At 41.8% G+C, this 26,538-nt stretch overlaps 1 protein-coding gene across 2 annotated transcripts; it reads left to right on the top strand.

The window, feature by feature from the left end:
- Nucleotides 1–26,538, top strand: CKMT2 (creatine kinase, mitochondrial 2). 2 transcript variants are annotated; one of them, XM_054398279.1, is made up of 11 exons: nt 1–38; nt 6,024–6,097; nt 9,223–9,395; nt 10,659–10,857; nt 12,046–12,141; nt 14,126–14,347; nt 16,693–16,778; nt 19,227–19,350; nt 22,033–22,167; nt 22,508–22,633; nt 26,317–26,538. In XM_054398279.1, exons 3-11 carry the CDS (start codon nt 9,244–9,246, stop codon nt 26,434–26,436), a joined length of 1,260 nt encoding a protein of 419 aa, XP_054254254.1. In that variant the 5' UTR covers nt 1–38; nt 6,024–6,097; nt 9,223–9,243; the 3' UTR covers nt 26,437–26,538. The 2 variants fall into 2 exon arrangements, with proteins under 2 accessions (XP_054254254.1, XP_054254255.1); XM_054398280.1 differs by lacking the exon at nt 6,024–6,097 and having other exon boundaries at nt 20–38.

Below are 26,538 nucleotides of genomic sequence, written 5' to 3'. Positions count from 1 at the left end.
GCTGCAGGCAGCAGGAGGTCTCTACCTTCATCTTCAAGGTCAGTTTAACTGCCTATATTGTGTTTTCCTAGCCTCAAATGGTAGCATTCCAAATATGAGGGTTATTAAAAGTTAATTCAAAGCACCACACTATGTGGTGTAATTTGGTTATAATTTATTGAACCACCTAACTACCTGGTGCAGGAAGCCCGCGGTGCAGCTGCTTCAAATGCCAACCCTTAACTAACAGCTTAAGAGAAAAATAAATCACTGTAGATGTGTAGCAAGTTCAGAGAAAACATCTCCAATTCTCAGCATGGTTTTTTTAGATTTTAATTGTAGCTCTGTGCCCTGTGGAGATGAGGGGGCTATACTGTAAAGTAGTACTGGGTTGAACCAGATGGGCAAGCACTCCCTGAACCTTGCTTGAACTTTGGTGGGGGAATTTGGGCTTCTGAGTCTCACCAGGTCAGATCTGACCTGACAGACCTTCAGCTGATAGAAATCAAAAATCATCTTGTTACTAAGGGGTAGTTGTCTGATCTATGAAGAGTTGCAGTCTTCTTTATGTTAACTTTAATCATAAGAATCTATTCATAGATTTATATTTCATATTCGTATGAATCTATTCATAGCTTCATAGTTTGTTTTTCTTTCTAATTAAGTTATTAGCTTTCAATAATCATTCGCTGACCTCTGGCATTACAAGGGGAAATAAATTGAAATTTAGTTGATTTTTTTGTGAAGATATTCCGTGCTGTGATTAAGGCAGAGTTAGAGTGTTGTCTGCACTAGCATTGTTTCTGTGCTCCAGAGACTTTATCTTAACCACAGGCTAGTCAAAAAGGTTCAAATCATGCTAAGGGTGAGTTATAACAAACTTAAAAGAACAACCAATATTTCTTTATGATATTTAATGTTTTAACATCTATCTCATTCTCTGTACCTATCTAGAGTAATATAGCAAACCAAGATCAGCCTAACTGTTCTCTGAATATCTAAAAATGGTCTCTCATGCATGTAGTCACTTGTGACGTTGTGCAGATGTTTCTAAGGTGCCAGAAATTTCCATAGATGGGCAGAGAAAACTTTCCACTGGCATCTGTAGCTACCTCAAGCTAAGGATGAGTCAAAGGAATTACTTCTCAAATATAAAAGACCAGCCTCCTTCTCTCTTCACCAGGTGAAAGTTCAGCTCCCGGCAGTGATTCCGTTAGCTAAACGCCTGAGGAGTCTAAGATGTGTGTATACGTGATCTGTGATTATGAGCCTGTGTGAACTTTAGCTATGACTCTGCCATTCCTCTAAAATGTCACTCAGAATCACATGGTGTGTCAATTAATACCACCCATGACAAGCTTCAAGTATTTAATCTAGTTCTATTTCTAGAAATGTCACTGTAACCCTTGTACCTTCGTTCCCCCCTTTGCTAAAACCACATGGGCTGCCTTGTGCGAAATACAGGATAACCAATCCTTGTGTCCAAACACGTTAAGAGAAATGCAGAGATGACAACTTCCTCTTCAAAAAGAAGTTCAAGAAAGTAAAGAATCCATAGCAAAAGCATTAATTTTAAAACATTAAAAGTAGTAGCCAGATTTGAAAGTTCCTTAAAGGGTAAGGAGGTGTTTTGTGCATTTCTGATGATTCCCTCTCCTCTGAAGTTTCAGAGAGGGATGCAGCAGCTTCACTTGTTCACAGGTCACAGGATCACCATGTGATAGGACACGGCTGAGGCAGTGTGAATGTGGTGGCAGATGTGAAACAAATGTCCTGGAGATACTATACAGCCTCTAGGCAGAGAGGGCTTTTGTTCTGTCAAGAGTTTTTCTGAGCTGTGTAAAGAGGACCTTATAGTGTTGCTGAGGAATCTGCTGTACAAAAGCTGTAATTTCTATGCAAAATACTTCTGCCTTTAACAGAGGCTTTAATCTACATGTATTGTAAACAAGAGGGAAAACTGGCTGGAGGTCCTGAAATAGACACTCTCCACATTTTTTCATCCTGGGTTTCAAAAGATTCTCCACCTTAAAATGACACTTGCAGTCCTTTGGGCTGTTTCTCAGCCAGCACCAGATTTGCACTAGTGACTTCTGCTAGATCTTGCTGTTGGCTTTTGTCTCCATCTGCTGTGCATAGCAGGTGATACATATATTAAAATAAAATTTTAAATCCAGAATAGACTCTTATTAATGTCTTGAAGGCTGATTACCTCTACCTGAGTATGTCTTGAGGGAAAGCAGAGATAAAGGCTATGACCTCTAAGATCATGACCTTTTAGACACATTTTGCTGATTCACTGGCCATAAGTCCTCATGGCGTATGGGAATACTGATTTGAAAAAGGCAATGCTGATTTGATTCAATTTGTTTATCCTTTCTAGTGCCAGTGTGGTGAGAGAACAGGAATGATTTCACTCTGCTATAAGAAACCTGTATTGGCAGACACAACACTGAAACAGCCCTTTGAGCAACCTGATCAGGTTAAAAATGTCCCTGCAGGGGGGTGCACTAGATGACTTTGAAAGGTCCTTTCCAATTTAAACTATTCTAGGATTCTAAGTTGAGTGATGCCACTCTCTGAGCCAGTGAGCTGTTATCCATGCTCTGCCCTTGGGACAAAGGCATGTGTATTCCTGTAGGCATAAAAAAGACATCTCAACTAGTTATCATGAGGCAAAGCCAGTATCCAAAGCATTAGAAGAATGACATAATAAGTGGAAAATGTGCAAGGCAAGACATCCAAGCACTTTGTAAAGCTGTCAGATTCAAATACCAGGAGCCATCAAAGTGTTTTTCAGCACACTTGACTAATAAAAAAAAAATAAATCTCCCTTGCCACATTACCCATAGAAAATCCACCTGATGCTGGACACCAGCTGAGGTGTGTATCTTACCCTTCACCTTCCACAGTTACAGGATGCCCAGCTGTGGGCAGGGTGAAGACCATGCAATCTGCAAAGGAAAGGAAGACAGACGTTGTAAGTGATGAGTGACAACAAGACAGGTCAGCCCTGACCACAGTAAAGCAAAGCAGGAGATAAATTACTTCAACAGGACCATTGCATAAGAGGCAGAAACCTTGGCACTCACATTACAGAGCTGGTGAGCCAAACCCCAGAGATGCCATGTGCAGCAGAAGTAGGTGCACCCTCCCAGTTACGGCACTGGCAGGCACCACAGTGCTCATATGATGAGCCCCATTTATTGTATTTCTGGCACATTCTAAGAGTTTTAGAATCATAAAATCATTATGGTTGGAAAAGACCCCTAAGATCAAGTCCAACCCAGCACTATCATGGCCACTAAACCACGTTCCCAAGTGCCATGTCTACATGTTTTTGAACACCTCCAGACATGCTGATTCCACCACTCTCCTGGGCAGGCTGTTCCAATGCCTGACCTCTCTTTCAGTAAAGATTTTTTTCCTAGTGTCCAACCTAAACCTCCTCTAGTGCAACCTGAGGCCATTTTCCCTCATCCTATCACTTGTTACTTGGGAGAAGAGACCAACCCCCACCTCACTACAACCTCCTTTCAAGGTTTCCTCTCAGCTTCCTCTTCTGCAGAACAAACCCAGTTGCCTCAGCCACTCCTCATAAGACTTGTTCTCCAGACCCTCCACCAGCTTCAAAACCAGCCTTCTTACAATCAGGAGTGACATGTTTGAAGCCTCAAGCCATGAATTCTACGTATCTTTAAAATAAAATTATTAAGCTTTAGACCTCAAAGAAGTTGTTGTGCACCATATCATAGAAACTAGACCTCATGTGGATGAGTAAAGAACAGAAGTTCACAGAACTAAAAAGCAGTTCAGGCTTAGATGCTGCTAATTCTGTCTTATGTGCTACCTAAATAAGTCCAAATTTAGCTTGCGGTGCACTGAACCATTCAAGAATTTTTTATCAGAAGCCCACTATACAGGAGAAAACTTCTGTGCTTATTAGGAAGCATTTTGTCTTATAGGGAAAGAGAAAATAATAGTTTAAAAATGGTGATGGGCCTTAAGTAAACCAGGTTCATGCTACTGCAGATAACTCCACCACATAATCTTACTCAGAAGCATATCTGTGTCTACATCAGATACAGTTCCCTGGCTGCTCTGCTCAAGAAGCTCCCCAGGCCATGCTGAGGACTACAACCATCACTCTCTGCTCACAGTTCAGGGTCCAGCACTTGGCAGACAATGACCACAGTGTGCACTTTCTAGTGACCTGCTGTGGTCCCATGGTGCTGATACCAATTCCAAATGCAAAAGCTATTAAATAGATGCAGAAATGCTCTGCTGCTTTTATTTTGGAGGCATGATGCAACAACTACTGTACTGACAGGACATTTCCAGCATCAGGAAGTTAAGAATGAACCAAAATGGGGAGTTCAGGGAAGAGCTGAAGACTGATTCATAAATTTAAATATATGATAAAAAAGATTATGGAGAGACATTAAAAGTTAATAAGTAGCCATATGTGGAACAAACAATGAGCAGAAATTTCAAAAACGTGATAAAAGTAATAACAAAGGCCAGCAATTCAAACTGAAGACAATCAAACAAAGGTCTGAAAAATGATAAGTTCGTTGTTTTGGGATTTTTAAACTCACGTTGATTTATCTTCTGCAGACCACAGTCTTTCTCAATAGTTTTGAAGACAGATGCTCTCCTTATGTAGGTGCTTTTCTTCAAGCAACCCTGAACAGGGCCTTCAAAAAAGCTCTTTTGATCTTGAAAAACTGTTATTTCCCTTTCTCAGCTATGTTAACACTATGTTAACACTATAGGCATCCAGAAGAAAATGGGTTTTCTATCGTGATGAGCACAAGGGAAGACTCTTAGGAAACTCCTGTGAAAGAAAAGCATGCACCTTCAATTTTTGAGGCTGTGCAGTGCTTAAATTTTTCTGATAAAAGTGAAATCCTTGCAGTGGAGGCCTAATGATAGACTGCAGTGAAACCTGAATCACAGCATGGTATTTCTGGTAAAGTGTTCTTAGAAAAACCTTAAGCCTTTAACAACACCTTTGGCTGGGATAATTACTTTTCTCTGAATCCACTGAGGTGGTGATGGTGCAAACTTGATGTTAGGGCAGGTTGACATTTTCTGTGGGAAAAAATACAGCTGAATCTGTTAATCGTTTGAGGTCAGATCTGACAAATAGCTTTGATGAGATTGATTGATGATTTATTTGTAAGTTTGAGACCACTATATTCAAACTCTTTCAAAACTGATCTTTTGAAATGTTTTGAAGCAATGCATTGCTTAAAAATCATGATAATTTAAGGAATGGGGGAGAAAAAACAAAACAGACTTGTTTCTTGTCAAATAAAATGTCTTAGTCATTACACACTCTTATTGTGTAAAAACTTTATTAAATTTGTACGCCAGGTTTTGGTGCAAGTTTATTTCTGCTATTTTGATTATATTATATGCTGTATACTTTTGACTGGACTACCTGTGCAGGCATGACATGGGCTCAGTTTGTGCCACAGTATTATATGCATTTATATTCAGAACTATAGCCCACCCTTGTGGCAAAAGATGTTTACTGAATTAGGATTTACACCATGTTGATAAAAAAAAAGATTACACTCCCCTTTCCACAGCAGTCCACATGATGTTTTTCTTCTCACAAGAAATTCTAACTTTCATGTTCCTCTAGACACTTTGCATTTGACAGTCACAAATGATGGTCCCTGCGATGGCAATGCCACGCTGCAGTCAGAAGGTCCTACCTAAGGAGCAGAAGATCATGCCCGCTGTCGTCTCCCAGTTCCTGCAGGCAGCAGCTGCGTGATGCTATGATTGATGCTTGTCAGGTCACCTTCTCAGCAGAGTCACCTTTTCTGCAGGAATGACTGGGTTTAAAAAGCTGAGGCACTTACCGGTAAAGACAGAAACTGAACTTCTGCTTACAGAACTGCAAAGTTTGGGGAAGAAATGTTAGAATGAGGAGTGCTGGGCTTCAGTTGTAAGAAGAGATGTGTAGTTAAACATTATTTTATTTTTTTAAAGGAAAAAGTGCTTGTCTTACCCTGATTACCTTTTCTTAGGTAGACAACCTGTGCAGGCTGTGGCATCTCCAGTGTTGGAGGCTCTTAAGAGCTGCTAAAGAAGCATCTGTCAGGTAAAGTAGAAGCCGCCTCAGGCCAAGGCAAACTTTTCTGTTCTGTGATCCAATAATGTAAGAATGTTCTGGAGGACAGTGCATGCAACCACAATAGAAGATAACATCACCAACGAGAAAAACGCTTGTATTACAGGGTTCTGCTAAAACTTGAAAAGGAAAGCAATTTTATGAGCATAAAATCTGCCTTTGATCAGGTGTCTAAAAACCAGTCATTCTTTCCCAAATCTAGAGACCCATTTATTGTCTCATACCCTGGCAGAGATGCTGCCTCACCAAGGGAGGAGGGGACAATGAAACTGTCCATGCTGAGAGGGTCTGCTTTAGGGATTAAAGCTTGGCATGCACATCCAGTCAAGGACAGGCATAAATAAGAGTGAGGAGGGAGTACTCATACTCATTTATCAGAAGTAGTAAGGTATAACATCCCTGTATTTACCAGATCAGACATGGCACAATGCCTTCACTGTTTGAGTTACCAAGGTAGAGTCATTGTCTTTTCAAAATGTCTTTTCCCTTCTCTCCAGGTTCATCCATCTCTTTTTATTTTTTTTCTCAAGTGGTTTATTTCTCTTTAAGCGGCCTCGATTTTTGTTACAACTCTGTGCTTCAGACACACAAGTGTAGTTCAGCCTGAAAGTCAAGGATGTCAAGCCACCTGCAGTCACCCAGGGTATTGTTTGCAGGCCACATTGAGCAGAAGGTTTGCTCTGCTTGGGTGCTCTCGGGATCAGGTGCTCTCTTATCCAATAGCTGTTGCAAAGGCAAAGTGACGAATATGAGAAGCACTGAATCAGCAGCACCTTTACCTTTTAACAGCTTCAGCAAGCACAGTTTGTCTCCCAAAGAAATCAGAGAAGCTTCTTGAATCCTTCAACTTCACAGAGACCCCATGTACTTCCCAGCTTCTCCAGAAGAAATGTATGCCAAGTGACTAATGAAGAGCACACTGTGCATACCTTCCAGTCCTAGATCACAATATCATGCTGGTCTGGAGAGGAATTCTCTGGCTGGGATTTTGCTTCTATCCATTGCGCGTGGTTGATCATTGGAAAAGTCTTGGAAGTAGAAAGACATGCAGCCAGCCAATAGCTGCTGTTACATAGGATGGGACTTTCCCATCACATTGCATTAGTACAAGGAATGGAGCTTATGTGAAAACAGCAAACACAGTGCAGCCATGCCAGCAGATATGTGACTTGGCTAAATATCATGACCTGTCTAAGGCTGTTAGCTTTACCTGTTAGGCTGTGGTACACACTGCAGTCAATAGATGCACAGCTCTAGTTATTTCTAAAGCACTATAATTATACTGTTTTGCCTCACACTTCTTTCTGAACACATATCGCACATGATTCCACTAATTTAATCTGATGGATGGACCAGACTGGTCCCTTAAAGTGTGACAGGATTAAAAAAATCCCAAATAATCCAGGCTAGTGGAGATGCTGATGAGTGCCTGGGGTTATTGAAGTCATAATGTCACCATCTGCAACAGGATTTTTGATACAGCTGCTAGTTTTCAGGACAGGATTTTGACTGCCAGCCAATTCCTTGCAGTAAAGATGGCATCTGTGAAACAGAACTATAAATACAGAGAGCTGCTGTGAAAATACATGTATTATTTCTCAGACACTCAGTTACAACAATACAGTTCTGTACAGATTAGTCATAAGCAAATATTTCCAGAGTGTAGGGTAAGGATGTCATCCTGTGAAAAGGCACAAGAAACCATCTGCTAAACACACAGACAAGAAAGCAGCATAAAAACTTGTATCACAAATCTCATATTTGATTTTGATCTTCAGTCAAACATTCTGCATTTTGCGAGGGCGAAATCCTGTATCAGTCATGAAAGCCAGTCCTGCAACTCTCACCTACACAAACTCATAGGGGGGCTGCTGCCAGAGATAAGACAAAGCTACAGTCAGCAATCTGCCTCCTGTCCCCAGCCCAGTGTTAGCACATATTTCATTATGCTCCTGTATTGTGCAACTAATATATTTAGAATTCGGATTAGCTGAGGAAGACACAATGTATTCCTAATGGAGAGGGGGGAAAATTGCTCTCTCTGTGTGGTCCCTCCCCATTTCTGTTTTAGGAAAATTCCTTCAGTGAAAAAAATGGTGACATTTTTGTCAATCAGTGAGCACCTTTCTCTGGAAGGAAGGTTAGATAAATGTATACTGTATTTAAAAACCACAGAGAAGACAGAATAACAAAATGCGGGTATAAAATGGCTTAAAGAAGACACAGGACGTGAAACAAATAACTCTCAAACTTGAAACACATCTTTGTTTCTCATCCCACACATGTGACTAAAGGACAAAGTTACTAGTTTAGAACAGAAAACCATACAAGCAGATGAGATCTTCCTTACCAAGGTAGAAGGAATAGAAGCAACATTGCATTTTTCTTTAGAGACGAGTGGAAAGGGAGAAAAAGTACAGGATTTGGGGCTAGCTAACCCATGAAAAATCTTGGGAATTAGAAAACTTTGTTCACTGAAAATAAAATCAACTACTTTGAGGTGTTTCATTTAACCTCTGAAAGAATGGTGAGGAGAGTGTACAAACAATTATATCTTTTGAAACTCTAGGAAAAAAAAAAAGAAAAGAACTGAAGAAGCCTATCCCTGGGAAAAGAACACATTTTCATATATATATTTTCCATACTTGTTTCCCAAAGGTGATTTAACAGAGTTCAGCATTAATAATAAGCTTCTGTCAGTGACACAAATTGGAAATTGTGTCCTTTATTTAAATAGGAGTTACACCTCCCTGAGGAATTCACAGTCACCAGCAGAATCAGATCAGCAGATTCTGATTCTTGAAAGAAAAAAATGTGCCTTCTCTTCTTCAGAATTTCACAGATCATGCCATTTTCTCTGCAAGACTTAGAGATCTCTCTTCCAGATAAGATCATCTTAAAATTAAATAGGGGGAGAAAAAAGTATAGAAATAATATGTGTAAATACTAACCATTTTTCTGAACACACTATATAAGTGCAAATTAACAATAAAAATAAATGTATTCTCTTCCAGGGCTACCATTTAAAGTGAGGTTTTACTTTACTCAGAAGCTCGAAGGCTTCTGAGTTGACAGTGACCTGTCTTCTCTTCCAGGCATTGTGTGCTCCGGGAGGAATGGCTAGCACCTTCTCTCGTCTCCTGGCTGGCCGTGCAACCACTGCACTCTTTGCAGCTGCAGGCACAGGGGTGCTAACCACTGGGTACCTCTTCAACCAGCAAAATGTGAATGCTGCTGTTCATGAGAAAAGGAAACTCTTCCCTCCAAGGTAAGAACTTGGGGCTAGGTCGTAAACCCTAAGCAATGTTTAACTTTTTGGAGGAAGACGATCCCTACCAAAGCTGCAGTCCTCATGTAGCCATGCTGTCTGTATCTGCCCATGGGCTGTGAGAGCTGAAAACCAGCACCCTTTACTACTAACCCCAGTTTTTGGTAGCACAAACAATGGCCTTCAAGATCAAAAAGCAGGGATGTGAGATAGTATCAACACTCAAAAACCGCCCATTGCTGAATGACAAGCCTAGGCATGTTCAAAATTTTAGGCTGAGCACGTAGTCCTTACCTAACTCATCAGCTACCAAATGCTTTGTACTTCTGTATTGAACTGGCTGATTGTACAGACTCCACCATTAGGAAATGTGAAAACATTTTCATTATGCAAGTAGTAAAGAAATCTCTCATATAACTCCTGCACTTGAAATATTCCTAATTCTGTTACAAACTGGCTGGCTGATGATTAGAAACTAATTATAGACCTTCTCTGTAGGTTGACTTTGCTGGCCATACCTGTGAAAGACAATTCACATCAAGCTCTGCCAGAACCTTTGGGTTTTTTAAGTAAGGAATACTGTCCTAGCTAAAGTACATTCTTACAGAAATAACAGAGCTGTTCTTTAGCAAATCAGTTACCAGTTACAAGGTTAGATATGGTCTGACTCAGTTGCAAAAATGCCTTGCTAAAACACAGCATCTTTTCTTTCCCTGGCTTAGTACACCATGCAGCTTTCTGTAAATAATAGTGCCATTAAAATAAACCCAGATATTGTAGAAGAAGGAGCTTCCCAGCTGACATACACCAGACAGTCCCACTGGTGTTCATAAAGCTGTGAGAGCACCTAGGCTTCAAATCACAGAAAACTTCTTCAGCTAAGCTTAACTCTCTTCCTACTAAAACAGAATAATGCCAGAGTGATTTTTATTTCTGAATATGGGTGTCTCAGCAGAGATCTAATCAGGCTTAGTGCACTTTCAGAGGTGATCTGGATTCATTTTCTGATGGCCTCGAGTAGCAGAAAGCTGCAACTGTCTATTGATGTGGTGGCCCATATCAACACCCATGCAATGAGGGGCACTTTCAGTGTTCTGAATCTTCCTTCCTTTCTGAAATTCAATGCCATATATAAAACAAGAAATAAGTACACTTTTAACCATGCTGTGAGTTCTGTATCTTACGACCTCTTTAATAGCTTCATAAACTAGCAAAGTTTGTGAAGGTGACGTGGTAATTGCTCGGTGTTCTTCTTCTCTTCAGTGCGGACTACCCTGATCTCCGCAAGCACAACAACTGCATGGCTGAGTGCCTCACACCAGCCATTTACTCCCGGCTGAGGGACAAGATGACTCCCAATGGCTACACCCTGGATCAGTGCATCCAAACCGGGGTTGACAATCCTGGCCACCCTTTCATTAAAACTGTAGGCATGGTGGCAGGCGATGAAGAATCCTATGAGGTAGGACATTTCCACAATATAGTTGTATTTGGCTTAGTTTTCATGGTATCATTCATGATAGGATATTAGATAAAGACAGGTTTCCAGGAAGGTTTGTCCTCCTAGGATAAATTGCATCCCAGAGAGTACATATGGGGCAGGGCATGTGAATAAAGATGATATTTTCCCTACTTTTCTATGTTAGGAAATCCATGAACATGAGGCGTTACCACAGGAGCCCTCTCTCTGCTGCCATTCAAGTTAATAAAATGTACCTACTTGGGAATAGCTGCTACCTGCCTCCAGCAGCTGTCCTCCTTCCTACAACTAATCTTAGTTTATGGCAAAACTATGCAACCCTGAGAGACACAAAATAAAGGTAATGTGGAAATTACATTACAGAACAGCAGAGACAGATGTGAAACAAAAATGCCTTCTGGGAAGTGCCAGAAATCATTAAAGCACAGCTTTTGGATTTTGATGAAAGCTGGACAGACAGCATTAGGGGGACAGGTTTATTAACCATGGAAAAAGGAGAAGAGAAAAAGAGAAGAAAATAATTATTTTTATTGACCTCTGTGTTCTGCTTCCTTCAGTCTCCCTACAATGGTACCTATTATTACACAGTCTCCTAACAGCATCCCAAACACTGGGCTGCTGAGGATGGACTGGGACATCTGGCATTCTGGACTATCAACTCCTGTGGTTCAGTTTATTCGTTTAGGTGTACCACTGCCACTGCTCCTCATCTCCATGAAGGTGTGGTTGTGATTGGTGTTGACACACCTGAGCCAAGTGGCTCTAACAAGGACTAGTATCCCATGACAGTGAAGACACAGGGATACCCTAAAACCAAGAAGCAAGCTGCCAGGGGACTCTGTGTGTTCTGGTTGGTAATATATCCTGAAACTCAGTCTGGCTGTCACCATATCAAGTACCCTGTCTGTGTTAACTAGAGTAAGCTTATAACTTGAGTAAAATGCAATTACAGCTTCTTTCTGTTGTGATGACAAGCAACTGCTACAGAGCACTGTCTAGGTCAGAAGCACCCCCACCTTTCATATTTAACCCTGTGTGCATTTGCAAAAGCCCCCTTTATATCTGTCACCCAGGAGCCTGTGCCATGGGACGTCTCCTGTGGCTGAAGCTGGTGCACTGAAGTGTTCCTATGACGCTGCAGACTCTTTCTAGATTCTCTTGACTCCGTAGGTCTTTGCTGAAATTTTTGACCCTGTCATTAAAGCAAGACATAATGGCTATGATCCACGGACAATGAAGCATCACACGGACCTGGATGCATCCAAGGTAGGATTGAAATAAAGTAGTGAGACAATAAAGGCTTAGGGCTGCTTCTTACAGTGATGATATTGTATACAATAGTACTTTTCTTTTTCCTGATCCAACACCAGGAACACTAATTTTAGAGTTAAGGAAATTGGGATGTCACTCATGGCCCTATCAGCAAGACAGCTGCATCTTTACCTTGCTCCTAGCAGGGGCACCTGTCCCAACTGTGGTAAGCATTTGCAGTGCAGTCCCACTTGGTGCTGTGGGTCTTCTATGAGCTTACAGACAATCACCTAAGTGTTTGAATAAAAGAAGAGGTTGACTTCAATATGCCCACATACATGTGATCAAGCCTTATCTACTGCTTAAAACAGTTCAAATACACAGTATAGTATAGAGTATAGTAACTCTGGTTAGTCTTTTGTCCTCCAAAGGGTCTTCCTTAACCTGGTCCCTTGCCCCTGCCCATATCTGGTTTCTGAAAGCCACACAAATTCCTTCCTATTTTGGGACCCCAAAGGACTAGCTGGTTAGTCTGCCACATTAATTTAGTCATTGAGCCATAGAATCATTAAGATTGATCTCTAAGATCATTAAGTGCAACCATCAACCCAGCACTGCCATGCCCACTAAACCATGTCCTGAAATCCCATGACTACATGTTTTCTGAACACCTCCAGGGATGACTCCACCACCTCCCTGAGCAGCCTGTTCCAATGTCTGACCTCTCTTTCAGTAAAGAATTTTTTCCTATTATCTAATCTGAACTTTCCCTGGCACAACTTGATAGCATTTCCTCTCATCCTATTGCTTGTTACTTGGGAGAAGAGATGAGTACTGGCCTCACTGCAACCTCCTCTAAGGCAGTTGTAGAGGGCAATGAGGTCTTCACTCAGCCTTCTCATTGCTACACTAAACATAATCCCAGCTCCCTCAGCCACTTTTCATAATTCTTGTTCTCCAGACTCTTCACCAGCTTCATTGATTGTCTCTCTAGACACTTTCCAGAACTTGTCCTTCTTGTAGTGAGGAGCCCAAAACTGTGCACAGTATTCAAGGTGTGGTCTTGCCAGTGCTGGGTGCAGGGGCAGGGTCACCTCCCTGCTCCTGCTGCCCACACTGTTCCTGATACAGCCCACTATGGTGTTGGCCTTCTTGGCTGCATGAGCACACTGCTGGCTCTTGTTCAGAGAGCTGTCAGCCAGCACACTCAGGATCTTCTCTGCTGGGCAGCTTTCCACTCACTCTGCCTCAAGCCTGCCTGCATCATTGCCTGGGTTTGTTGTGACCTGAGTGCAGGAACCTGGCACTGGGCATTATCAAACCTCATAAACTGAAATATCAGTGCAGCCTGTCCAGATCTCTCTGCAGAGCCTTCCTACCTTTGTGCACATCAATATTCCCACTTAATTTGGTGTCATCTGCAAACTTACTGAAGGAGCTCTCAATCCCCTCATCCAAATCATTGATAAAGATATTAAAAAAAACCTGGTCCTGGCACGGAGCTCCGGGGAACACTGCTTGTGACCTGACATAAACTGAATTTAACTCTGTTCACAACCACTCCCATCCAGCCAGTTCTTTACCCAGTGAAGATTACAGCTATCTAAGACATAAGTCACCAGCTTCTCCTGGAGGACGCTGTCAAAGGCTTCACAGAAGTCCAGGTAGATAACATCCACAGGCCTGCCTTCATTCACTAGGTGGTTCTCCCAATCACAGAAGGAGACCAGGTTGGTCAAGGGGCCAGTCAGGCTGTCTGGGCCTGATTCTCCAGCTGCCCTGCAAAGATAGACATCCTGCAAAGAAACACGTTCATAAAAAGATGCCTTCTGATATCTGAGACCCTGAGTCACTCCTGGTATCCTGAGTTGCTTATCATCACCTACTCATGCCTGGGTAGAGAGATGCCCCTCTTTTTGGACAATGGGATTTGGGTTTTTTAATGGAGGACTACAAGATGGGGGGATGTGTGTGAACTGATAAATCATTCTTCCCTCAGATCACCCATGGTCAGTTTGATGAGCGCTATGTCCTCTCATCCCGGGTGCGCACTGGCCGCAGTATCCGGGGCCTCAGCCTTCCTCCTGCCTGCACCAGGGCAGAGCGGAGAGAGGTGGAGAACGTTGTGGTCAACGCACTTTCTGGGCTGAAAGGAGAGCTCTCTGGAAAATACTACAGCTTAACCACTATGACCGAGAGGGAGCAGCAGCAGCTTATTGATGTAAGTGTAGCTCCAGTGCTGGCATGATCTTCATTTACTCTCATTTATCTTAGTCTTCGTCTTTACTTAGGGTACCTGCTTTCCTGTGTAGCTAAGGAGGATAATCACAGTGCTAACCCAGTAGGTAATGGCTTGTATATATTGTTTATGTAATGGCAAATCATCCAGTATCTGTATTTGACTCAGTACACAACTGTGCAGGTCCAAAATGGGCAGTTACAGTCCAGACAGCAAGTTCTGTGTCAAATCAACACGGCTGCTGCCATCTCTCTGGGCAAATACTAAAGTAAATTCTTGACTTTCCCTTGGTCATTTTCTTGAGAAGAGATTGATATTTTCTATATTAATGAGCATTCTAACTAGAAAATATTGCATTGAAATTAGCATTATGCATTATCTGCATAGACTGTTGGGGTGAAGGGGTTTGGCTGTAATTTCTTTATGTCGAATCTTCACTAATTCTGATTTCCAAAAAAATTACTGTAGCCAACTGCACCCAAATGACTTTTTCCTAGTCTTGTTGTGTTTAAGGACTTGAAGGATTAGGCCCATAAGAAGGGTTTTTATTGTCACACAGATGGAATCATAAGGATTTTCATCATGAATTTTATCACAGCACATGACATGTCAAACAAACCTTAAATGTGCATTTTAAATATACAAAGGAATGGCTGTACTCCGTTACCTATGTTCATGGCACATTAATCCCTAACATCAACCAAAAGGGAGGAGATGAAGTAACATAATTATTTATAACCCTGGAACTAGGTGTCACAATCTGAATTAACCACAAGTTAAGAATTTATGTAAGGTCAGTAACTTTTTTAATTTAATGTCCTTGGTAATACATTTATTGACAAGATGTTGATGACCTATTGTCATCAGATTTTATTTTGTTGCCTTTTTCATCAGGAGAAAGTTCCTCAGAATCCAAAGATCAAAATAGGTGTGTGACGAATACAATTCCTTCATGGTTTAAGGCTAAATCCTGTGGAAGTGGAATAAGCTTCACTGATTCAGCATTTTGCCTGAGGGTCTTGAGGTGGTGGTGGGGGGCTGCCTTTTTTCTTTCCCTAATGGTAAAGCATATTTATAGAAAGCAGGGCACCGAATGTTGTAACTTCACATTCCATCTTCAATTCAAATCATTGCTTACCTCCTCCTTTAGAACCTTGAATCTCTATGGCATCAGGGTTTCCACCAGCCTTTAATAAGCACCATTTAATCACAGTAAGATCAAATCAGTGATACTTAAATGGCATTCAGCACAGAAGGCATTTGGTACTATGCAGATTTGGGCCATATGCACATAAGGTTTGCTAATAGTGCTCAGCTGTTTTCTTGCAAAAAGAGGCATTTTTCTTTCAAGCAGAAGTGTTGAGAGGAGCAAGCTGAGGAAAGAAATTTGTATCTCTGTGATGAGCAAAAAGAACTCTATACCTTTTCTTCCTGCATAGTTAGGGTTCTGGCTCCACTATGCCCATCACAGGCTACCCAAAGACAAAACCCCAAAATTCTCCACCAAGGAGAACATGAAATAAAGCGTATCAACTTGTCTACCATGTCACAGTTATTCTGAATATCCTCCCTTCATTAAGCCCTAGACATTAAAAAAACTCCTAATACCCCACCCCAGATCCCCATACAACAGTTGATAAAGCAGTGTCTGAGGAATTAAGAACTAATATTTTTTCCAGCCCACACATGAAAATAAAATTATTTGCTTTGGGAAAAACAATAGCTCCATTAGGAAAAAAAAAATTAAATTATCTGGAATGTGGCACGTTGGTCACACAGCAAGTGCTACACTTACTCATTTATTAGATCAGAAATAGCATCTCCGTTAAGGAACAGAACAAGTCTGTGTTTCCAAAAGGTCAAGCTTTAATTCCTACCTTGACTTCATGCTCAGAATAAATTGCTAAATCTCTGTAGTGGAGAAATATCTTCCCAGAACTAGCACCTCTTTTTTTCTCCTTTTTTTCAATCTTTAAGAACCTGCTGCCTTCTCCTACCTTGAAATATGTCTGTATGCCAGAAACCTTTTGGGGCATGTGCGTAATATTAGGCCCTCACTTCCCAATTGTCCCTACATTTGAAAAAATGGCAAAATATGGTCACATTGCCACTGCCTGTGAGAATATGCAAAAGTCAAGAAAATCACCTAGCTAAAATGCTTTTTAGAATAAGGATCTAGATGCACAAGCTGTACTACATTATTTATTTATACATTGATTGCCTTCACATAAAATGTATTAAAGGACATTATATTGCTTCCTTGAATAAACTTGAATTTTGCTTTGTTTTCTCTTTCTCTCTTCCTTTGGCCCCATTTTGGTGTCCAGGATCATTTTCTCTTTGATAAGCCAGTGTCCCCTTTGCTAACATGTGCAGGGATGGCACGTGACTGGCCAGATGCCAGAGGAATTTGGTATGTTATGTGACATGCAGAAGCTTGAATTGTGTTTCAAAGATTATGTTACCAATCTCCTTGCCTGATCTAACCTTGCAGCCACTCTGTCCATACTCACAGCATGTTCACTTTGCTTTTCAGAAACATTTTTTTTGCTTAATTTAATAAAACAAACAATTTCCAGTAATGAACACCGTAAGATCTTTATATTCATGAAGCTATCACTAGTACCATCCACACAACACAGCAACACAGATTGACTCTTTGGGTTTTTTTTCTCCATTTTTTTCTATTTCTAGATAAAAAAATTATTTGGGAAAGAGCCCATGAATCACCATGTAGTTGGCAGAGCTGAGTTTACAAAAGCAGCTCTAATACCAGACTGCAGCCATGCTGACAGCTAGGAGCAACCAACCACACAACTGCAGGACACCACATTGCAAATCCCTGTGCCCCTCCTGTCAGGAGCTAGAATGTTAAATTTAATTCCCAGAGCTGAAAGTGACCCTTTCTTTCCAAACGAGCTGAACAAAAAGAAGATACAAAAGTTGAATTCTCTGTTTTGTTCTATGCCTGATTCTACTTTCACAACACATTTGACATATTTTGTGCTCAAATGTCATATTTTCTGTGGAGAGAAAAAGGGTAATAGTTCTGTGATCAGTGCATACACCCACTAGCAGGGGGAGGAGGCAGCTATGCAGTGCACAGCATCTGCATCCATTCTGCTACACTTCTAGGCATTACCAGATGCTTTAATTCTGAAAATTCAGGCTAAAAAGGATTCTGAGGAACCACTCAGCCTATGTCCTTGTCCTAGGCAGGTTAAGGATTTTCAAAGAGGAGGGGACTTCATGTGGAAAAAAAAGAAACCAAACCACTCCCCGAGCAGTGCCTGACGGTACGGGCTCGTGTTCAGAAGCACAGCCAGTATTTCTGTGATGAGCTAAACCTGATTTCTGTCAGGGAGTGAGTGCTGTAAAACCTGATCACCTGTGAAATCTGATGACCTGCTGGAAATCTGTGAAGAATCTTTTATTTCAGCAACCTTCAGTTTAGATCCCTGGTCCCCATCTAAATCTGAGGTAGAGGAAATGGATGAATCTGAGGCATCCCTTCCATTGTCACTAAAAACAAACAAGTGCCAACAATAAAATTACTAGCCAGGGATTCCCTGAATAAAAGAGCGTCGTTCTTTGGCTTGTGTTCCATATGAAATGTCAGGCAGACTGGAAAAAAACAGTATAATTTCAGTAAGCTGTGTGTGGAAAACCCGCCTTTCTCTTGCAAGAAGCAAAAATAAAGTACAAATTCTAGAAGTTATGTTGCTTATAATGACTGCTACCTTGTCCTTGTTCTGGGCTGCAGGGCTACTCCCAACAGAGCTTACTGGCAGCAATGACACAATTTAAATGCACTCAGTGTGGCCTTCCTCTATGCTCCTTAAAGTACTGAGGACCCAGTTATTTAAAGGTGGAGGTCAGTCCAGCTAACATCAAACTGTTTGGAAAAGCCTCCCCTGAACATTTGTCTGTGACTGAAGAAGTAACCAGACCACAGGTGACCATAATGTGAGGGCATACGATGTTTATGCCTACTCAGCATTGCACTGGCAAATTCCAAATGCCAAAAAAAAAAAAAAAAAAGAGATACAGTAAGAGACTAGCTGAAAGTCAGGCTTGTCAGTGAACTTAAACATTCAGTTTCCATGTGTTTCAAACCTGGAAATATTACACTATTTGTATGAATCAGTCTGGTCACATTCTATATGATTCTACATGATGTAGAAAGACTGTAGCAGAATACAGAGAAAGTGGAGAAAAAGACAGGAAAAGTGACCTCAAATTTGACCCAGCACTTAATAAGCCTAGCCACAACTGATCTGTTTGAAGCAAGAGTGGGTATCTCCAAGCATTTTTATCTTGACTGACAGGGCAGCATTGTTAATGTACTGTCTGGAAGCAATGTGCAGCTGCTGTCCTCAGACATGTAACTTGACTGACTTGACTGATGTGGCAATCCAGTGCCACCAAGAGATACAGAGGACACTGGGATTTGATTTAGGGGAGACATAAAGACACAATGCTTGCCCCCCAGCAGCATGTAAACATTAGAGCTTTTTCCCTATTCTTAGAACAATAAAAACTGTTCCCAGTGACAGGGAATGCAGAGCTTGGCTTCTCCCTTTGTTGTACCTCCCAACACCTTTTTCCTTGCTCAACACCATAGCAGAATGATGTGATCATAAAAATGCCCTTCTTACTCTGCCTGCAAACCCCCTGTGATGCTGTTGGCATAGGATACACAAATGTGGAAGCATCTCAGATCTTTGACTCTGCAGAGCAATGTTATTGTGCCACACCTAACCTCCCACAGGCCTGAATGACTGTGATTAAAGTAAGGATACTGTGAATTATTTTTCAGGACCTGTCTTTTTAAAGATATTCTTTTCTTACTCTCAACTAGGCATAACCATGACAAGACATTTCTCATTTGGATTAATGAAGAGGATCACACCAGGGTCATCTCCATGGAGAAGGGTGGCAACATGAAACGGGTGTTTGAAAGATTTTGCCGTGGTTTGAAAGAGGTAGTGTCTTGATGAGTTCATTATGCCTGTTTGTTTATTGTTGGGCTGTTGTCAGCACTGCTTACTGTGGTTCATACTGATCTGACATCTCCGGGAGCAACAAAGTGAGGTAACACCAGTACACATAGCAACCCACACTAATGCAGTTAAAGAAGTAAACATGGGCAAACTGTTAGCTGAGTTGTAGGGAAAAGAAAATAAAACGTCCTTGTAGCTTTTCCATTAAAGTCTTAAGCACAAATTGGCTAAAGAAATATTTCCTTTTTTTTTTTTCCCTTCCCATATTGTGCCTGTTGGAATTCATAACTCAAGCATTTTATTTGGATTGCTGGATTTGCATGAATGAAGAATTTATCTGGCCCGGTTTCCCGGTTCTCATCCCTGAAGCTGGGATGGGAGCTTAGGAACCCTAGGCTCACTCCCACTTCTAGGGAGATAAGGAGTTTTGTGATAAAAATGCCAAGAACTGTTATCCAGAACCCTGGGATTTTATTCTGCTCTAGCTATTCACAAACATCTAAGAACACACAAAAAATCTTCATGCAATGACATCTTGGTTAAAAGAATTTTATCTAGGCAAACCAGGTATAGCTGCAAGTTGGCTCCAGACCAGTGCAGCCCTCTGCACTGCTCTGGCACAGAAAAAGTTGCTTTAGAAGAGGAAGAGGACTTTACTGTGCCCCACAGGCAATATAGCAAGGTGCAATGGGACAGATGATGTGACCAAACACTATTTGCCATGACTCTTGTCCACATTATTCTTGGTCGACTTACCATAATAAGTGAAATCCTTGAGGTTAAACCATGTAGGACCGAAACTGGCTTGAAATTCTTTGCCAGACTGCAAGAATATTCTTGCAGCATAAAATAATTATTTCTCCCCATCCAGCTCTTTAGCAGTCACTTCATCCAAACAGCATTTTGGATGAAGGAACAGCACTTGTCTCCATCATGCTGCTTTTCTGCCTTGCTATGGAAAGGCAAACATAGCACTAGATCTAGCCTTGGGCAATTTGTTTTACTTCTCTCACCTTGGCAAAAGAGGTCCTCTGGATTTCTGGAGACAGTCCTGTCTCAAAAAGTCCCAGGCAGATGTAGAGTTGATACAGCTCTGCAGCACTTCCGTATCTCTTCACAACCCTCAGCCAAAGAAAGCAAGGACAATTATAGACAGTACCTTGATTGTGGAAGCAGAGGAAGTTCAGAGCATCTGCAGGGAAGTCACAGTATGCCATGTGTTTGAGAACATGGAAAAATGAAAGTGCCTGATGCATGTTTCTTTGGTATTGGGGTGATGAACTGGGACCAGTGAGACTGAGCAGTGTACAGAGTGGTGGTCTTGGTGACATGTCTTGCATTGCTGTTCCCAGCTTTGCATGTGGGCAAAAAGTGTTTGAGGCAGGAAAAGAGGTCCAGTATTCCACTATCAGTTCTGGTGTCCTTACACAATATAGAAATGATGTTAGGTGAGTCCCTCATTCTTTATCCTTCTGCAGAAGTATTCTATATATTTGCAGAGGTCTTGTGAGTATGAGCTGGTTTATGTATCTGAGTCTCCCTTGGAGGAGAAGAGAACTCAGCTGAAATTGTATTTAGATTGCAGAAGTCCATGAGGTGTAAACGAATGAACACAGTAGCAGCCTATTCAAAGGTTAACAGACCTTTGTGATTTTTCTGGGGATAATTATTTCAGTCACTTTTCAAATTCAGTCAGAGATCTACTAAGGAAAAGCATTATATACAAGCTATGTTGTCACCTTATAATGGAAGTGTGGCTGTTGATACCAGGCATTTTTAGAAGTCAGATGTCTTCCTCCCCCACCACCCACAGTATCACCTTGAAAATTACACAAAACTCAGCTTCAAGTCATTTTGTTGGCTTCATAGCATTGGATTCTTCTGAGCTTATGTGTTGCTAAAAAAATACCAAGGTTAGAAATGCATGGCAAAAGCCGTAATGCTTACATGAAGATATGGCTCCAGGGGCTTAGGCCATGGTGATAGGGAGCTTTGTGACAAAGTGAAGAAGAGTGGTTTGTGATAAAGTGAGAAGAGCTAGTGCTTGTGAGAAAATGATTAAGAAATCCTAGTAATGTGCATTGGGGATCCACATATCTGAATATGGCTGTAAATTTATGCAGTTCCACTGGTGTTAGTGAATCACAGAATGTTAGGGGTTGGAAGGGACCTCCACAGATCATTGAGTCCAATCCCTCTGTCAAAGCAAAACAACCTAGGGAAGGCTGCACAGGAATGCATCCAGGAGGGTTTTAAACGTCTCCAGAGAAGGAGGCTCCACAATCTCTCTGCACAGCCTGTTCTAGTGGTCCATCACCCTCACCATAAAGAAGTGTCTCCTCATGCTGAGGTGGAACCTCATGTGTTCTAGCTTGTACCTGTTGTGCCTTGTCCTACCACTGGGCACCACTGAAAAGAGACTGGTACCTTCATCTTGACACCCACCCTTCAGATATTTATAGAGATTGATAAGATCCACTCTCAGCCTTGTCTTCCCAAGACTAAACATCGCCAGTTTTCTCAATCTTTCTTCATAGGAGAGATGTTCAAGCCCAGCAATCATCCTTACCATTCTTCATTGGACTGCCTCTTAATATAAGACATTTGTACACTGCCATTTTCTTTTTGCTGATCTGGGGTTTTTGGGTTTTTTTGTTATCATAGGTGGAAAGATTAATCAAGGAACGGGGCTGGGAGTTCATGTGGAATGAGCGTCTTGGGTATGTTCTGACCTGTCCTTCCAACCTGGGAACTGGCTTACGCGCTGGAGTCCACGTTAAGCTGCCCAAGCTTAGCAAGGTACACAAGTCATGTAAAAGGCCAGTGACATAAGTCACCTCTTCTGATTTACAAAGGCACAAATGAAAAACGACGTCTTACAGCAACTGCACATTAGCATGACGTCTAACAAGGTCCCAGGGATAATGCATAACTAATTGAGCACACTTTCATTCCATAAATTATTGTATTTGTTATGGAAATTAATCTACTTAGCAGACAGCTGCCAAGAGAGGCTGTAATCCAAGGACTGAGGAAACTATCCATCTCTGCCTGTCTTTTGGGAGATGCTTTAAGCCATGTATAACAGCACAATATGCAGGGTAAAAGGCAATAAGCTCAAAACAGTTTCTTCTGATAGGATCCCAGGTTTCCAAAAATCCTGGAGAACCTGCGTCTGCAGAAGCGTGGCACTGGCGGAGTGGACACAGCAGCTGTGGCAGATGTCTATGATATCTCCAACCTGGACCGCATGGGTCGGTCAGAGGTAACCTCTTCTTTCCCCCCCCACTCCTGTTGCTTTTCAGCTCAGATCTCGGTTGATATGAGTCAGTTTCCCTCTGCTGACCTCAGTGGATCCATGGCAGTTATTACTCCTGATGAATCCAGCCCAATGGAAATTCTTACTCAAAGAAAAAATATGACGTGATTGACAAATATCTTTGTATGGCAATGCTCAACTAGCCTTGAACAAGTTCTACAAATTGGACATGCTTGCACTCTGTTGAGAGCATGCTGGTCCTGGAAAGGTTTGCCTTTTCTAACAGGCATCCCTCAGGAAAATGCTTTTCAGCATCACAGGACAAATTTAGAGCTGCCTGCCTGCTGGACTGCCCACCTATGAGACTGGTGTCCCGTGGTCTCTGGCAATGCTGCAACATGAGACAAGACATATTTATATGTCATGCGTTGTGCACTGAGCTAGCTACTACACATTGAGTGGTACCTGCTGTACCTGCTGCAAAGTACTGGGGAAAGAAGCAGGGATTGATTCCTAATCCAGGTAGGGAATCAGGCACTGAGACTGGTTTAAGGTATTGTGTTCCTTTAGTATTCAGACTCATGCACTTCCTCAACAGTTAAACAGCAGGATAAGGCTAGTCCTTTCACTTCAAAATAATGGGGAGGAAGAGTAGCTGGTGACATATTCACACATTCTGTGTAGTGATGTGCAGAGGATGCCAGAGAGCTAGGTTTAAATCAGGGCAAAGATTTAATTGCCAGCCCTGAGCCCTCCCTGAAGGGCTGTAGGCTATGATGAGATGAGTTCATCTCACACATTTGTTTAGAAACTCTTTCAGTTTCAATAAATATTTGTTGGGCCAGGTGGAAATGACCCTACAGCCTAGTAGTGCTGCTGCTCTCCTGGGACTCTCAAGTCCCAGACCTCATTCGAGTTTAATATTTCAGTACCTTATAAAGCAGAACATCTCATGAGAGCAAATCTACTGGAGGATGGGAAGAAACTGTCATGTCAAAGAGCTGCAGCCTCCTTTCACTAGCTCTGCCTGAGTCAAACCTTTACTCCATGTCAGAGGCTATAAGTCCTGTGGCACAACTAGTTTCCCTTTCCTTACTGACACTAGGGCAAAGTTCGTGTTTGGACACAACAAGAACAATAGAGACAAATATTTACCTTGCAAGAGCCTGTAAATCCAGTGGTTTGAGCACTTTACTAGTAGAAAGGAAATAGAGGCTCTAACCTTCTGTCAAAAATGTCCTTCATTCCCTAGGTGAGCACTGTAAACTCCCAGGTATGGTCAATTGGCAGGCCCTCGTGGGACTGATGTCTCCTAAGGACTTTTTTTGTCCACTAGCAATGCCATACATGATTTGGGATCAGATGCCAACCTGCTTGTACATGCCAGGATCTGAAGGGCTGCCTACTTGCTCAGCAGCAAAGTTTTAATTACCTTGGGGGCTTTGCTGCAAGTTGATTGCAAAGAAAAGCAAGCTGCCAAGGTGTGTTTGTCCAGAACAGCACAGCACTTAAAGGCTGAGGCAGCTTAGACATGGATGTAGTTTGGTCCTGGTGTTGCAGACCAACACCTCAGTTCAGCCTGATGCTTAGGGCAAGGCATCTGGGTTACAACTGGATTCAAACTGATCCACAGCCAACCAGCTAACTTCCTTTTCTTGCTCACCTTGAGTGTCTCAGAAATCACTCGGACAGAGCCAAGCCAGGTCTTCTGTGCTTTCTTATTCAGACATGCCCTTGAATGTCCTCACAGCCAAGATGTATTTGGACATACTGAAATTTGATTTAGGCATCTATATTCCTTTGGAACTAGACTGAAATGAATAACAGTGGAAATCTATTAAGCTGTATTTTTTGCAAAAACAGTGTGTGACAAAAACATTTATTAATACCTGAAACATCATCATGTGTATTTTGTACAAACACTAATAATATGAAAGACTAATAATACAAAAGGATGACATGCATGATTAATTAATACAAGTTCTAATGACAGATAGCCTAAGCCTCCAAATTTTTAAAAGAAGTCTTCCACTGAAGTCAGTGATGCCTGGTACAGTAAGGATTCAAAGGATTAACCCAATAGATAAAATACAACCCATACCTTGAAGATTTTTAAATCTAAATAAGACAAGACAAACTCAGGGGGATAGAAATGTTTTATTTTAAGACAGACCTTTTTTTCAGTACATGGTAAAATAAATTCCATTTTGTGGTAAATGTGTTTGCAGAACTGAATTATGTTCCCAAAGGTGCAAGATAAAACTGTTCGTATTTTCGCTTTGTTTCAGTTACTGGTCAATGCAAACTTAGTATGAAATACCTTTCCTCCTGGAGGCTGCAAATTTAGACCTCTGATTTCCCAGCACAGCTGGTCTGTAAAAGACAATAAAATAAACTGCTAAGCCACTGAAATGCTTTATAGTAAAAACAAATCCCTTGAAAATCAGCACTGTCACAATAAAGAGACAATGGAAGTTAGTCTTTGCAGTAGGTTCGAACAAGGTTGCTAATGAACCATTTAATGGAGATTAAAAAAAATAAGCACTGTGGCTAGCTAGCTAACAATAGCTCAGGGCCTGTGGTCCTCACATGTCACCAGCTATGAAAAAGTCTGCTGGGGACAAAGCACCTCGTACTTCTCACCTGTCCCACTACCCCTTGCCATACAGAATTGAAAATTTTGGTGCTGCTCTGGACCTGGAGCTAATCCCACCTCTGGCAGTGTAAATCAAGAGCTGGAAACAAAAGAGCAATGGATGATATAAAGCCAGCATGAGTTTAGAGTGCCTTTGCTTCAGAGATGTGGGTCCTAGACTGGGCAAAACTGCCTCAGCAAAGCCAGCATGCTTGGCAGAATGAGCTGGACATCTTTCCACACAGCAGGGTTCATGGTCAACTGTAGAGGAACACATGGTCCAGAGCTATGCCTGTGAAGAAGTACAAGTCTGTTTTGACAAGCTTTCTCAGGCAATCTAATGGCTAAACTGGTAAGTCTTGCCATCCTCCCAGTCTTAGCCAAGTGAAGGCCTCTTAGCCCACGCCTCTAGAAGCATTCAGGGCCAGTGTGAACCAAGGCAACCAGCCTCTGTCCTCTCCTTTCACCACTGTCCCAGTTCCCATCTGCCCCTGTGCTCCTGGAAGCACAGAGGTGGTACAGGATCAGAGACTGGGAAGACACAGCAATGGCTGCTTCAGCAGGAATTGTCTGGTGAGGCTGAGCACTCGGAACACTGCTGTTTTGGTTTCCTCATTCTCACTGAATGTGGGGAACACAACGGACAGGCACTCCTGGCAAACAAATTCTCAGCAAACATCTGGGGAGTATCACAGTGGACACATGTGAAAAAGATTTCTTCACTCATGCCTAAAAATTTTATACAAGAACATTTGTTTATTTGCTTTGTTCCTATAGGAATGCAAATAGGAGTAGAGTTTAGTGGAAATAACTTTAGGGGCCTATTTGAAAATTACTGTTGGTGGTGGTCCAAACTCAGGGCAAAAAGGAGAACAGAACTGCTATGGCTTTCCACTGGACCAGCATGACTTGTACTCCCTGTGCCACAGGCTGTGTGGTCCCTATGCCATGAGCCTCCTTAATTATAGCTTTGTCTGTTGTCACTGCAGCACAAGCCAATTTTCCCTTCCTCTATTAAAGCTTCTATTACTAATATTTCTTCTCCTTGCTATAGGTGGAGCTAGTCCAGATTGTCATTGATGGGGTCAATTTCCTAGTTGACTGCGAGAAGAAACTAGAAAGAGGTCAAGACATCAAAGTGCCACCACCATTGCCCCAGTTTGGCAGAAAGTGATCTTGCTGCTGGTGGTGGCAACTGATAGTAAATGTGACTGCCATTCTGACAGGATGGCCTTCTGTATATCTCTGTATAGATAGATTGTGTAATAAAACACTA

Source organism: Indicator indicator, chromosome Z (genome assembly GCF_027791375.1).
Source record: "Indicator indicator isolate 239-I01 chromosome Z, UM_Iind_1.1, whole genome shotgun sequence".
NCBI classification, from domain to species: domain Eukaryota; kingdom Metazoa; phylum Chordata; class Aves; order Piciformes; family Indicatoridae; genus Indicator; species Indicator indicator.
The sequence above is the reverse complement of the archived record's forward strand: the minus strand, read 5'-3'. Positions and strand labels throughout refer to the sequence as shown.

Coding starts and splice junctions, on each gene's coding strand:
- CKMT2 (XM_054398279.1), top strand. CDS start 9,244: ATGGCTAGCACCTTCTCTCGTCTCCTGGCTGGCCGTGCAACCACTGCA. Junction 12,142..14,125: donor CGGACCTGGATGCATCCAAG/GTAGGATTGAAA, acceptor TTCTTCCCTCAG/ATCACCCATGGTCAGTTTGA. Junction 16,779..19,226: donor CCAGATGCCAGAGGAATTTG/GTATGTTATGTG, acceptor ACTCTCAACTAG/GCATAACCATGACAAGACAT.